Raw genomic sequence first — 15,173 nt, 5'->3', positions numbered from 1 at the left:
TTTAATTTTTATTATTGGAAAAAATTGCTTTTTTCGAAACTAACAATTTTTTTTTTTGGAATTCAATATTACGAGCTTAGTTCGGAAAGAAATATACGTAGATATAAAATAAAAGACGTTTTGCGGAAATATATAAGCCAAGGACCTCACATCTGAAGCTCATCGATTTTCGTAATTCTGTCACTTCAAACAATTTTTTTTAGAAAATAGTGGAGCTTTTATAATTTAAATTTATTGCTAGCAAATAATAAAAATTTAACTAAATATTTTAAAGACCAATAACTTTTTAAAACGGAAAACTCTACTTTTGAAACGAACAAAGATTTCTTTCTCAGAATTTATAATAAATCTAATTTTGGTAAGACGCAGATTTTAGAAACTTTGGATTTGACTTTCAAATTATGAATTGTTAATAAATTATCTAGAGAAATAATTTTTGTTTAAAGTTATTAAAGTTACATAAAAAACGTTAATTAAAACAGAAAAATAAAGATTTTAAGATTTGTTGCATGATTATCTATTAATAAATAATTTTTTGTGGGGTTTTGTAAAAAAATCGTCAATCAAATCAAAATTTTGAAATTTGAATTTAGTTTTTTTCTTTTCGTTACGTTGGATCTTTCCGACATTTGAATCAGCTGATTGTCATTCTCGCCGCAATGAAATTTCGTGTTTATTATTAGTCACTTAAAAATAGATAAGAAGATCCACACTCTCTTATTTACTTTTTTTAGTAATAAGCAGCATGTCTGAGGTAAAATTGCACTAAATCAACAAAATCATCACACGTAACAATATTTTTATAGTCTAGTAAACGGCAAGTGCCCCCAGCTATGAAAAAACTCCTAAGTCTTGATGCCGAAATAACCAAACGCTTTGTCTTGTGGGCTAATCAATTTTTGCCCTTGAGGTCACTTCGTATCCATTACAAGGCTTTGGAAGTACGTAAAAGTCACTCAAAAAGGTGCTTAAGTATCGTTTAATTCCAGATAACGTGTCATGGAATCCCTTGGTTTGCATTCTGGATTGCATTTACTTGGTTATTTAATAATCCGTCTCTAGTCCAGTTACAAGTCAACATGTTGATGGGTCTTTTAATTGATATAATCCTCATAGCTGTGGCTAAAGCCTATTTCCGGAGACGGCGGCCTATGGCTAATACTGACGACGCCTTGGGTCAGATAGGCCCTGATGTGTTTAGTTTCCCGTCCGGTCATGCGAGTCGTGCCGTTTTTGTTGCCTATTTTTTCATCAATTTGTGGCCTTTGCCCATTTTTTGCATACCACCTTTACTAGCTTGGGTCACAGCTATCTGTCTGAGCAGAATTTTGATGAATCGACACTATATTTTAGATGTCATTGGTGGGATAGTTTTCGGATTGGTTGTCTCATGGACTGTTTGTTTAATCTGGCTTGATAAAGACGCCGCTAGTTATTTAATGTCCTTTTTATCAGACGATAAAATAGACGGGGGTGACTATCATGTGTGATAATAATTAAAAACGAATTTGCTATTTATCATTTTATTAAGACTTTTTTACACGGAATTACATTGTAGAAATAAGGCCCGAATTTCAGGGAATCAAAAAGTTTTCAATAAATATATTTCGGTAAGCGAGGCTGTAAATAAACGATACGAGTTGTAAAATCTTTGGTTGTACATAAAAAACTTAAGTCTAGTGTTTTTGTTTTACTTTTCCTGCACCTTTCTGCTCCAGGTACCACTTAGCTGCCTTTCGAGTGCGTAATTTAGCTACATTTTAAAGCTATTAGCTTGAGACATGTTACCCAACAAGTGCAAAAACTATTCTTTTCTTCATACAAAAAAATGGAATGTGTTGGGGTAACTAACAATCTAAAAATAAATTAAAAACATGCCCATAACAACACCTAATCGTGTGCTACGAATTGAAATAAATAAATAAAATATATACAATAATGTTTTAAGTACAGATTATATAAAAAGCAAGGTACACGACGTTAATTAAAAAAGCAAAATTACCACAATTTATTATGATAAAATTTCAAATCGAAAAATCCCTGCTCCGTTAAATGACTCGGTGTTCTCTTCCCAGGCGTTTTGGCTTCCGGTGTTGCAATTTTTTCGTTTTTCGTATCAACAACATCGGCGCCGTTTTCGATCGTTAAATTTTCGATAATTTCCACTTCTTCAAGTACCTCACTTTCTACATCATTTTCGTTTTGATTATTATCTTCGGTCGGTTCGTCACTTGGCTGTATCGAAAGAGATCGGGGACGTTCTAATTTTGGCGAAGAATTGACTTTTTCGTCCATTACTTGGGTTTCACTGGAATATTGCATACATTTTTCTAGAAACTTATTTTACTGTGAGGCTATTTGTGCCCTGCGGGAGAGAAAGAAAACAAACAAAATCAATAAAAAATTGCAAAAAGAATAAAACACAAACAAACAATAAATTATAAGTAAAAAGCGAAACTATAAAAAATTTAAAATGAGGGAGTGAGTGACAATTAATTTTCTTACCTTTGTCAAACGTGAGACTTTAAATTTTGGCGCTGGGAATTCAAGGACAGGGAATTTGGGATTAATTAACGACCCTTAACACTAATCATCTTCATTGAGGCTTGTCTCATTCTAACAAAAAATTAATAATTTTTTTGGTTTTTCTGTTTTTTCCTTACGGTTCGTTCACTTGTGGTGGATATCCATAGCGTAAACCACTTTCGTCACTAACAGGATTTGCCATATCGCTAACACCAAACATCAGAATAAAAATAACAAATTGTGTCAGTGTTTACCCTTTTCCACCATTAACCATCGCCGATTGATCAGTCGTTTCATTTCCGTTTAAATTATCGACTTGTTGATTTTGTGCTTCATTTTCGATTGGTTTCATTTGTGTTTTACTAACATTTTGTTGTGGTGGTTGTGATGTATCATTATTTTGTTGACCTGTGTATTGCATTTGATATTCTGACGAAGGCAAAGTGTAAATATTCGCTTGTGGTCGAATTTGGTGAACATTTTGTACATTTGGTTGGGTTTGTTCCATATTTTGGTTTTGAGCAAGTTGGCTTTGCGAGTATTGAGGTGGCAACAAAGTAGGTTGTGACATGTGTGGTACAGAGCTAACTTTTGTTGTTTCTTGTGGGACAGATTGAATTACAGGTTGTGATGTGGCCTGGATTATTGGTTGTGATGCTTGATGTAAAACAGGTTGTGACATTGGCTGTTGAATTATTTGTGACATAGGTTGTGGCATAGGCTGCAATAATTGTGGTTGTGTCACATTTTGTTGAGCATGAACAACATATTGGCTGTCTTGTACATTTTGTGATGGAATTTGATAATCTTGTACATTTTGTGATGGCATGTAATAAGTTTGTTGTACACTTTGTGATGTGGCTTGTACAGATTGTGACGGGGCTTGTACATTATATGATGGCATATTATAACTTTGTTGTACATTTTGTGAAGTGGCTTGTACATTTTGTGATGGGATTTGATAATTTTGTGACGGGGCTTGTACATAATGTGATGGCATTTGATAACCTTGTTGTACATTTTGTGATGTTTCTTGTACATTTTGTGATGGAATTTGATAATTTTCTTGTATATTTTGTGGTGGAGTTTGATAGATTTGTTGTACACTTTGTGCTGTGTCTTGTACATTCTGTAACGTCATTTGATAACCTTGTTGTACATTTTGTGATGTCTCTTGTACATTTTGAGGTGGAATTTGATAATTTTGTTGTACATTTTGTGATGGAATTTGTTGGTTTTGTGGTACATTTTGTACACAATTTTGCTGCCAAACATTATTACTTTGTTGCTGCTGCTGGTAGTATTGCATTTGTTCGGCATTTGGAGCCAAGCCGTCATACTTTTGATAATACATATTGGGGGTACTTTGTGATATATTCGGACTGGGGAAGGGGATAATAAGGAAAAAAATTCGTCTTGTCTATTGTTCTACTTACCTGTTTGTTGTTACACTTTGGTAATTAGTTTCGGGAGCTGATCTAACCCTAACATTTTGCATGCAATAGACACAAAAAAAACTCGACTTAAACTTACCCTGTCGGTTCTGGTGTTTTTGCTATGGTTGAAGTCTGGTTGTGTATTATCTAAATTAATAATTAATTAAATGAGTGAGGAAAATTACGGAGTTAATTTTGTTATGTACCTGCCCCATACTGCAGGGTGGCCTAGGGGCCCCATACCGCCCCAAAGGTGATGCATAAGTTGATGTTTGTAAGCCGTTAGCTGATTGTTTTTTCCCAACGGGAGTGTTACTAAAATTGTTAGTTCGTTACAATTTAATTACAAACTAAATGAAAATTCACCTGTGACTACTGTGTGACTCCACGGTACCGTTTTTGTCTTGAGCGCCTGGAAAAAATCCATCAAAAACCACATAATTATTCATCTGTTTGACGGGATTATTCAACGAGTAGTGTTTGTTGAGAAAACCAAGAAATTTTTCACTTGGTCGGTCGATGGCCATTTTCACCGGTTCGATACTTTCCGTCTGTAATAATAAAACACAAATTTCACCTTTGTTGTTATATCTTCTCATATGTTAGTGTGGGAAGAACGTTTGTGGGTCACGAGAGACAAGATATTATGCAGTTTGAATATTCCTGAAATGTGTGCACGCAATCTTCCCTTATCATCACGGTCGAAATTTTACCGAAAACAAAAGTAACCTTGACATGGTGTCTTTTGTAATCATATTTCATGTTCGATGCCCGAAAAAAGCTTGGTAGTGATGTCGATCCGGTTACGGTTGCATGATAGTTGAAGTATTTCCGATTTTGCGGTTCTTTATTAGGTCGTTTGCATGAGATTCGTATCACACTATCGACTTTTAGATATTTGTTATTGATATTAGCAACATTGTCGTTCGTTCTGTTAATTCTATTTAAAGTTAGGATAGATTTTTTTATAGAATCGTGTGTTTCATTATTGATTGCGTAGTGATTATATTTTAAATAAATTATTTTGTTTCTAAACTTAGACAATGATTCTGAATGTCACTGATGTAACATAATAAACATGAAATTAGTGCTAATTAGAAGTAATCTAATTAATAATAAACGTGAGAACGAATACAAATAACTCAATGTAATAACAGAGCGATTTTTATGCACACTCACGTCTCGTTATAACAATAATTCATTTTCGATTTAATTGAATTACAAATTCGCGTTTTGTACTTGTAGTTTCGCCTAAAATTTAATTTCCGGTTCACAAATAAATAGAAAACACGCCACTTTATAAAATTCTCTTTTTCTACTCTAAAAACTTGTAACTGATTTTCACCTTTTAGATCAAATAACATTTGATTCTTTTCTCAAAAAAAATAACGCCATAAAATGGAAACATATTAAATAAAAATGAGTGCTTCAGTGTTCTCATCGATTTTGCATTTCGATCTAAATAATGCACCTATCTGATGAATCATTTTATTTCGAGAAATGTTCACTTAGAGTTAAGGTAAACTACTCGATTTGGAAAAAACCTCAACCCACAATCCATTTTCGCCGCCTTCGCATCTTCGTAGACCAATGTCAATGGAATGATTAGTTCGCTTAGGGTCAATAATACACCGATACAATTATATTTCGCGCCTCGTCCTCTAGATCACTATGTAGTATACCCATTTCCGTTAGATGGTAGCACACACTTCAAAGCAAATAAATTTGCGCGCCCTGTCACCTGATACTCCCTCTCGCGGCGCTTTGTCAGCACCGTATGTCTTCACCAAATTAATGAAACCCCTAGTAGCGTATTTAAGATCTCACAATCTTCTGTCGGTCTTATACCTCGACGATTTCTTGCTAATGGATAACTCATATTTGCAAAGCTTACACAACATATCAATGACCTGCAAAATGTTGGAAGGACTGGGTTTTCTTATTAACTATGAAAAGAGTCAATTGACTCCCAATCAGACAGTTCGTTATCTCGGTTTCATCTACGACAGTTCCAATATGACGGTGAGACTTCCGCTAGACAAACAACAATGTATCACTAAGCTTGCAAAGAAGGTTAAAAGACAGTCGCAATGCTCAGTTAGGGAGTTCGCAAAAATGATTGGTACGTTAGTAGCTGCATGTCCGGCTATTAGCTATGGTCAGTTGTATACAAAGTCATTAGAACGAGCTAAATATTTAGCGTTGAAGAACACTCACGGCAATTACAGTCAAATTATGTTCATTCCGCAATATGTTAGGGAGGATCTTAACTGGTGGGAGGTCCATATTTCTTCCCGCAAGTCTCTTTTGCCCCCAAAATTTGTACTAGAAATTTTTAGTGACGCCTCGCTCTCAGGCTGGGGGATCTTTTGTGGAGGGGAGTCCACACATGGTCATTGGAATGAAAAAGAAAGATCAAAACATATTAATTTTCTGGAGCTGTTGGCAGCAAGCTTTGGTCTCAAATGTTTTGCTAAAAACCTATCGGGGTGTTGCGTTCTTCTGCGGATTGACAATACTACAGCAGTCGCCTATATTAACAGAATGGGGGGTGTTAAACACCCACATCTTCATGCGTTGGCCAAAGAAATTTGGCAGTGGTGTGAAGAACGAAAATTGTGGATATTTGCATCCTATATCAAATCCTCTCATAACACCGAAGCCGATTGGGAGTCTCGGCGGTTATCTCCGGAAACAGAATTTGAATTGGCACCATACGCCTTCAGAAAGATTTGCACATTTTTCCAAATTCCCGAAGTCGATTTATTCGCGTCTCGCAATAATACTAAGTGTAGAAGATTCTTTTCCTGGTTCCGAGACCCAGAGGCAGAAGTAGTGGATGCCTTTACGGTCCCCTGGACAGACTTAAAACTTTATGCTTTTCCCCCCTTCTCCTTGGTAGCTCATTGTCTACAAAAAATTGTTTCTGACCGAGCACGAGGCATTCTAGTGGTGCCATACTGGCCAACACAGCCTTGGTTTCCAATTTTTACATCACTTCTCAGAAAAGAGCCAATTTTCTTTGAACCCGATACTAACTTACTCCTTACTTCACACAGAGTACCTCACCCTCTGCATCAGAAGCTTTCCCTGGTGGCAGGACTCTTGTCGAAAAAGGTTTAAGGAAACAAGGCGTCCCTCGCGAAGCTACGAAGATAACCCTGTCTTCCCTCGCCAAAGGCTCTCTGAAACAATACACCTGCGAGCTAAAGTTATGGTGGGAGTTCTGCCAAAGGAATGGTCACAACTGCTTGGACTTCACGGTTCAAAACATTTTAACGTTCCTATCCTGTCGTTTTCATCAAGGAGCTTCGTACAATACGCTAAACACGTGCCGCTCTGCACTGGCCTTGCTGTTATCACCCGAAGTGGGGAAGGATCATCGTATAAAGCGTTTTCTGAGAGGGGTCTACAGAATAAAACCCTCGAAACCCAAATATGACGTAACGTGGGACCCCGCAGTGGTCTTAGATTATTTCGAACGCTTGGGGGCCAACCAAGAGTTGAGTTTGGAGCTCATAACACGGAAATTGGCTACTCTTATGGCGCTTGTCACTGCCCACCGAGTACAAACATTGGCTGCTATCAGAATTAATAATATCCTTTTCTCTGCGGAGGGAGTAGAAATTAGAATTCCTGATGTCATTAAAACATCTGGTCCCCACAAATTTCAACCACTGCTAAGACTCCCGAAATTTAAGAAAAAACCGCTGCTCTGTGTCGTTAGTACTCTTTCATGTTATCTCGAAAGAACCGAGCTGCTCCGGTCGTCTGGTGAGACTCGACTGTTTTTGACCCACCGGAAGCCATTTCATCCAGCATCAACGCAGTCTCTGAGTCGATGGATTAAAATGGTGCTAGCAGAAAGTGGAGTGGATACCTCAATATACACGGCGCACAGCACCAGACACGCAGCCACTTCAGCTGCTGCGCGAAAAGGGATAAGCCTCGATTTAATTAGGAAAACAGCCGGGTGGTCAGCAACCTCGAGAGTTTTTGCGACATTTTATAATAAGCCTCTCATTCATAAAGAGATTTTCGCCAATGCAGTTCTCACGTGAACCCTATGAATATTCCTTTACATTTTATACTTAAGGATTGTTCTTTTTGTTGTAATGCTACCTTTACCAATCTTGTAATTTCTTGTAACAATATAGAAAATTATTGAGAAAACGAGATGTGCTTGTTGCAACAGCTTTAAACATCTACATAGTGATCTAGAGGACGAGGCGCGAAATATAATTATAAAATTAAACGAACTTACCCAAGTGAAGTTCAATTTTAATTATATGAAGCGCCTCGTCCGAATAGATCACTCCCTCCCGATCTATACAGACCCAATTTTTCCCGTGATCTATTCAGTGTTGCAACATCACCGACAGCTTTGAAATAATGACAAAGCGCCGCGAGAGGGAGTATCAGGTGACAGGGCGCGCAAATTTATTTGCTTTGAAGTGTGTGCTACCATCTAACGGAAATGGGTATACTACATAGTGATCTATTCGGACGAGGCGCTTCATATAATTAAAATTGAACTTCACTTGGGTAAGTTCGTTTAATTTTATAAATTTAAACAGCATATACATACACCTACCATTCGCATACTTATCTTACCTGAAGCATGTGTTCGAATAATCGTTTTCCCAGACCGGTGCGTTGGCGAGATTCGTGGACGTAAAAGTCCAACACGCACGGTGGAGATACTTGATAATGTTGGCCGTTTCTATCAAACACGTAAAGACCTTTCATGCCTGTTTTCAACATGCCGGTTACTGCACCACGGCCACTAGAAAAAATACATTTTTTTTAAATAAAGCAATTTGTAGAAAAATGTGAGTTGATCTGCATTTATGTATGAGTCACGTTTATTATACTGCAAAGTGTAGGGAATTTCAAATGAATAGTCGTTTTCTATTTGAGATTTTGATTAGATTAGACAACATTAGATGAGTAAGACTTAATGGGCTTCTGTTTGAGGTATTAAACAAATTTGGACACACTCACGAAATTCTCGCATAGTTTATTTGCAATTTTATTATTTCGTCGACGACAATGTGTATAGGAGTGGTGCGTACAGAGAGACTGTGGAATGAAAATCAATATTCTGTCTATTTAGTCAGACAAGAATTTTCTTAAGGGCAATAACCCAAATTTAGCCAAACAAGGGGAATAAATATTTTTGTAATAAAACTTTTTGATGTTATATTAAACTATTCCTTAGTGTTTTAGTTAAAAAAATACCCAATTTGTCGACCTTTGTGAAACAAATATTAACGCTTTTATTAATAATGTATCAAGTTCGGCTTCAAACCTGTTGATATTAGAATTGTTTTTCTTATCGATCTCATAAATGCTGCAATCCTAATTATTGTAGGTACTCGTTAATTAAAAAAAATGTGCGTATGAAGTGAGACCTTGAACCAGTTTCGTGATAATGGGTTTTATTGAGAGGACATAATTTATCGATTGACTGACATTCAATTTAAATAATCTTTTCGAAAATATACGGGGTGACACTAAAAACGTAACATAAATAACGTAACTCAGTATATTTTGTGGAATTATGTGTTTTGATGTGATTAGAATGACGAGTGTGAATTGTTTTCTTTCAAAGAAATAAATAATTCAAAAAACCGTTTTTTAATGAAATAAAAACGTGAAAATACGTTACACTTACTCTCATTGCGTGTTGGTCGAGATTTTATTTATTGCAATGAGCTGAAAATTAAACTTTACAAAAGTTGAAATGAAACTAATCTCGAATTCAAACAAAAAGTGAAACAATTTTCTCCCCTGATCGTATCTCGAAAAGTTTTATTTGCTCCAACTTTTTGAATTACCTACTGTACTTCCATTTTGAATAAATCGATGAAGATTAAAAATAGCTTTTGTCATAGGTATATAAACCTATAGCTGCATTGATTGGAAAATAGTGCTTTGAAGTCAAACGAAAAACAATAAATTTTATTACGTTCCACATAACATGCACAGTTATTTTTTTCATTACAGTGATTTCGTACTAGAAAACGTAATGCATTGTTGCATGTTCCGTTCGTTGCTTGCAAGTAACACAAAAAACCCATCGTATAACCATATGGACGGCTTGTTCTTCGAACGCTTAACGGTAACGACTTAGAGACTCTTCAAAAAATACAAATTAGAAACGAAACATTTAATTATACACATGTCAAACAAACACAAACACTCAATTCAGTCGGGGCATTTACTTAAATAGAACCTTTTGATCTTCCACAACACGAAGATCTTCAAACAAAAAATTCTAAATACGCAATAAACGAGAATTTGCATTAATTAAGACCACCAGGGGTGGTTTCGCGTGTTACCAACTTATCAACGTTCATCGACTTCGCAAACGACTTTTTTTCCTATCCTTAATGTGCTTTGTGCACTTGAATATTCAAACCCCCAACTCAGATTTATTCAATGAAATTTGCAGCTTTTTTCAACGTCGCGTCTGGTCAACGATACCAACACGACAAGGTGTGATTTTTTAGTTACGAAATCAACAACTATTTTGATTATAGACATTACGTATTCGAAAGTGTGTTCAAAGTCCACACCGTTGAGAGCCCGAGGCACTTTCAAGAGAATCCTCTAATTTATTTATTTTTTTCCGCGATCAAATTACTCACTTTCCGGCATTCTGATCGATGAGCAGATAGACCGAATGTTCAGAATTTCGCAGTCTTTCAGCTGTCGTTATCGGTTTTGTGAGTCCTTGAGCTGCAGCTGAAGCTTCTCCCATAGCATTCACCACTTCTGAAACTTTCCCAACAACGTCCCTGAAAAATCATCAATTTTCTTTCATTCATTTTAGAGCGATCGATTGCTATTAATAAAGTAAATAAGCAAAAACTGTTTTGGGTCAAACCCTTCAACATTTTTAATCTAATAAATGGGTCAATATATCGAGGTTGTGGGAAGATGAGCTGTTTAACCCAAATTACACTTAATCTAGAACGAACCAACATACAAAAAGACTAGCATATTTCCTTCATACACGTCTGATTAAATTCTAATGTACAATTATGATTTATTATACCAGCAATTAAATATCACTGATTGTGGTTAAGTGAACTTTCTAAATTTATTGTTCCAGTTATTATTGAATTATTTGTTCAAGTCTGACGATTTTAAATTTAAAGTTTCATGATTTTTTTGCATGTTGCCACTGATTAGTCGCAGTAAATGTAATAAAAATTATTCTTTGACCTTCTCATAAAATAATCGCAGCAATCTCAAGCGGAACTTTATTTATTTTTTCCTGAAATCAAACCTACAGTCAGGGGCGGATCAAGTAATCAAGTCTTGGGGGGGGGCTTCCAAAAATTTTTAGAATGGTGAAGTTATTGAATAAAACTTTTACTGTTGGTATTTTAAAAATATTTAAATAAATTTGCACAAAATTTAAGCCCAAAAAAATGTTACAATACTAATTTATATATATTTTTTAAGAAAACACTCTATACATTCTGTGCATTTTTTAGATAAACATAGTTGTTTATCATTTTGTCTTCACTAGTATTTTTGGAATAATTAGTTTTCATTGACAAAAACAACATTTTTTTAATAATTGAAAAAAAAGTACAACATGAAACATACAACAAGCAATATTAATTTACAAACAGTTGTTTAAGTAATAAAAAATTCTGGACGTAAAGAGAACTTCTAAGCAACTTGTTTTACTTTTCAATAATAATCATCTTCCTATAATATTTTACCAACCGATTTTTTAAAACTTTGATCTAGTTATCCATGACAGTTACGCGAGCAGTGAAACGTATTGGGTAAATAACTTCAGCACCACTTTATCTGTCAATATGTCCAAATGTTTGCCGAAGAACATAGAAAATTTACGTTGGAACCTTATTTCCGTGTTAACTAAAGTTACTGTTATGGATAACTAGATGAAAATTTTAGAAAATCGCTCGGTATTAAGTGGTAATACGTAATGTATTTTCAGTATAAGGAAAGGTATTTGATATTTTTTAGACTATCACTCAAAAAATACCATGTTTAGGGGGATCCGTCCTGGTCTACTAGATTTTTTCTTGTCTAAAAGTTGTTTGGTTAGGAACTCCAAACTAAATGATAAAAATAAAATCAGGTATCACCAGGTACAACGTAATATAAATAGTTCATCGACTATACCAGCTTTTGCGTGGATCCACCATTATTAAGACGACATTATTTTAAATTAAAATGCCATTTATTTTAAATTTCAGCAACATTCTTGAAATGTATTAAAAAAACTTTGAAAAGTAGATGATAACATCCCGATGATTCAAAAATTTACAAAACTGGTTTTATTATTTGTTTGCTCAAGGTTGAATAATTTGTAGACAACCGAAAAAAAATGATTTATTCCGTGAAAAAGGTTATCAAAAGATAATGACACCACTTTGGTGTTTTGACACTTTAACAGCAATTTTTAACACACAGTTCGTGACTGAAATTACTAAACCTCAACAAATTTCAGAGGCGATTCTATTAAAATAAAAATGAGCCATGAATAATAAGTAATCTTAAATCAATTAACACTTGTTTAGTGTCATGAATTAAAAAAAAAATAATACAAAAATAATTGTTTAGAACAATTAATAATGCGTCAAAAGGCGAGCGCTGACTCATACGATGATAGTAATATTCCGTGATCCTTAAAATAATAGATTAGGTAAGCTTCAAATAATTCGTACACGGTAATTAATTTCATAACGGTTATCGTCAGTCAGCACACAAGAAAATTGTAACAATATTTCACGTTTATTGCACGTTGAAAGAGCTAATTTGACGGGTTGGTACACTTGGGCGAAATTAAAATTGCAAATATTTGCCGATCACGGAAAACTCTAATCAAATTTTTTGTGTTTAAAACTCGTTTCAAATTATTAACTTGAGTGCCCACATAATTGAAACGATTTTTCTTGGAAAAAATAAATAAGCGAAACAAGGATACAATTTTAACTTCCTAACCGGAATATCATTATTCATGCAGAGTTACGATAAGAGGTGCAATTTGCATTACTGTTGGAATTATCAGATTATTCCTAGATTTATTGTCAGTGCGTTTAGTTAAATTAAATTACAATTTTTTGTGATTTTAAAGCTGAAAAATTTATTCAAATTGAGGCAAAGCAATTAAAATGCAACACGACACTAACCTACCCTACCATACAAACAACGTCTTGTTAACCCTGACACCATACTTGAGAAATTCTCCTCCCATCATACCATGGTATCGATACATTTCCATAATAATTTCAATTAATTAAAAATTGTGATGTCATGCACTTACCAGAAGGCTCTGCGGTCTCCGGTGAATCCCGGAGGCAGTAAATTATTGCCGATTTTGACAATTGGTTGTTTGAAAACGTCGTTTACCGCAAATTTGAATTCCATTTTTTCGTCGTCTTTTCTAATCACTGATCTGTGGTGGCACTTCGCGTGAGAGAACTTTCAAGGTCGTTAGAAGCGCTATTAATTGTTTAAATGTTTAATTGTTTGCACATAACAAAAGGTTGATTTGTTCTCTTTTCGGAGAAAATTTCGGAAAGAAATAATCGCGCACTGTTTGACAGAAAAATGATTTTTTTGACTTGGCCGCCTACGAACTGTATGGTGTGTCGACGACGGAGCGCTTTCTGCTCGCTGATCTGCTCGGCTTGGAAAGGAAGTGAAGTGGGCTGTGAACACATGGGCGGGCTGTGTGGGGACGGAAATGGGGAAATTCCCAAAAACTTGACGATTTTTGAACAATACACCACGTGAAAGTGTAATAAAACACTGATAAGTAGTGGTTTATCTAAAATCAGAAAAATATAGCAAGTAGTTTCGATAGGTGATAAGCAAATTTGTTATTTAATATTACTTTTAACAATTTTTTATTTGTGTATTTTTTAAGTTTTTCCAATTTAAGTTGTTTTTTAAGTGCAAGATATATTATTTTTTCTTTAAAAGAGTCAATATGGTGATACTTTCTGGAAGTAGTTTGAACTTAAAATTGGCTGTAAAGTGGTACTTTTTGGTACACATACGTTAAAATCGTGGCTAAAGTCTACAAAGTGAGCACTGTTTTCATAATTGTAATAAAAGCACCAACTTTATTGTCTTGGCAAATAAGTAACAATATTATTGTAGAAAGGAGGATTCAATAAAAAATAACTTAATTTTTGTCAATTTAAATATTAGATAATGGTTTTTTATTTTTTTATGATTTTTTTGGCTAGAGGTTGCTTGTTACGCCACTGCTTTTAATCATATCGATCGTTGTCATTGGTTGGGTTTGAACGCATGTGCGCAAAAGATTCTAGGCACCTGATGGGCAATCCAATTCCTGGGAAAATAATCACAAATTAAAAGAATTGGAAGTGACTTTGATTAAACAAGAGATGGGTTTTGCTTATCTTGTCACGCCTTTTGGTTTAACTGTACTTATGTTTATACAGTTATGCTTTTTTACAGTGAAGGAGTAAAAGTTGTGGCATTTATACGATTATAATTCATTCTTGGTGTTTTTTTTAGATTTTTTGAATTTAAATTTTATGAATAAACTTGGTGAAACTGATAAGTTATCTGTTATTTATAAATGTTGACGATTGTGCTATTGTGTCATCTTTGAGTGTATTATGTAATACAAAAGTGGGTAAAGGAGAAAGTTAAAATGAGCTAGAGAGTGTCTGCTTCACTTTGCTTGCGCTACTTGGAACTAGATGTCGCGACGGATGTATTTTAAGTAAATGCGTAGAAATACTATAAATCTTCCTTCATCTTGTTATTATATTTTCCGTTTTATAATGTTTACTAGTTTTTTTGCGACTCTTGTTTGTCTTTATTTATTTTTACTGAAGTTGCAAAATATTTGAACCAAAACGTGTATGTTTTTGGACATTGGATTTTAGGGCAGGTTGTCATTCTTTTGGTATTTTAATTTTTGAAGATAACGTAAGATAACATTTTACAAATAATTTTTTTATTTACATTACGCACATTAAAAATACGTAGATTATGTATTACATTACAAAAAATTAATAAAATAATAATTTATGTATACAAAATGTTTTATACAAATAAATGGCAATATAGAAAAAATGCAATGACAATAATATACTTTAAGCTAACAATGAAATATACATTTTATTTAATATTTTAAACTTTGTTTAGCCCGGCGCATTCACCAAAAATGTTATTTCT

The 15,173-nt window shown here is 34.5% G+C and overlaps 2 protein-coding genes and 1 long non-coding RNA gene across 8 annotated transcripts in view; 2 read left to right on the top strand and 1 right to left on the bottom strand.

The window, feature by feature from the left end:
• LOC107397453 (uncharacterized) overlaps positions 1-15,173 on the top strand; it is an 88,236-nt gene that overhangs the window by 15,063 nt on the left and 58,000 nt on the right. The window lies entirely within an intron of this gene.
• LOC660814 (uncharacterized protein) lies at positions 604-1,680 on the top strand. The gene is made up of 3 exons (XM_967017.4): positions 604-754; positions 807-941; positions 990-1,680. The coding sequence occupies exons 1-3, from the start codon at positions 746-748 to the stop codon at positions 1,488-1,490; spliced, it is 645 nt and encodes a 214-aa protein (XP_972110.1). The 5' UTR covers positions 604-745; the 3' UTR covers positions 1,491-1,680.
• Positions 1,508-13,659, bottom strand: Atat (alpha-tubulin acetylase). 6 transcript variants are annotated; one of them, XM_008192323.3, is made up of 11 exons: positions 13,279-13,656; positions 10,616-10,765; positions 8,577-8,748; positions 4,329-4,513; positions 4,169-4,277; positions 4,060-4,109; positions 3,963-4,010; positions 2,781-3,908; positions 2,664-2,732; positions 2,506-2,616; positions 2,167-2,365 (listed from the first exon to the last, which is right to left on the bottom strand). In XM_008192323.3, the coding sequence occupies exons 1-10, from the start codon at positions 13,380-13,382 to the stop codon at positions 2,571-2,573; spliced, it is 2,061 nt and encodes a 686-aa protein (XP_008190545.1). In that variant the 5' UTR covers positions 13,383-13,656; the 3' UTR covers positions 2,167-2,365; positions 2,506-2,570. The 6 variants fall into 6 exon arrangements, with proteins under 6 accessions (XP_015832981.1, XP_008190545.1, XP_064214093.1 ...); XM_064358023.1 differs by having other exon boundaries at positions 13,145-13,283; XM_015977492.2 differs by having other exon boundaries at positions 2,188-2,308.

Source organism: Tribolium castaneum, chromosome 1, assembly GCF_031307605.1.
Source record: "Tribolium castaneum strain GA2 chromosome 1, icTriCast1.1, whole genome shotgun sequence".
Taxonomy (NCBI): Eukaryota; Metazoa; Arthropoda; class Insecta; order Coleoptera; family Tenebrionidae; genus Tribolium; species Tribolium castaneum.
Note: the sequence above shows the minus strand (reverse complement) of the source record. Positions and strands in the feature narration are given on the sequence as shown.

Coding starts and splice junctions, on each gene's coding strand:
- LOC660814 (XM_967017.4), top strand. Junction 942..989: donor TCCATTACAAGGCTTTGGAA/GTACGTAAAAGT, acceptor GTTTAATTCCAG/ATAACGTGTCATGGAATCCC.
- Atat (XM_008192323.3), bottom strand. CDS start 13,382: ATGGAATTCAAATTTGCGGTAAACGACGTTTTCAAACAACCAATTGTC. Junction 2,733..2,780: donor ATGGTTAATGGTGGAAAAGG/GTAAACACTGAC, acceptor GTTTGGTGTTAG/CGATATGGCAAATCCTGTTA. Junction 2,617..2,663: donor CCACCACAAGTGAACGAACC/GTAAGGAAAAAA, acceptor ATTTTTTGTTAG/AATGAGACAAGCCTCAATGA.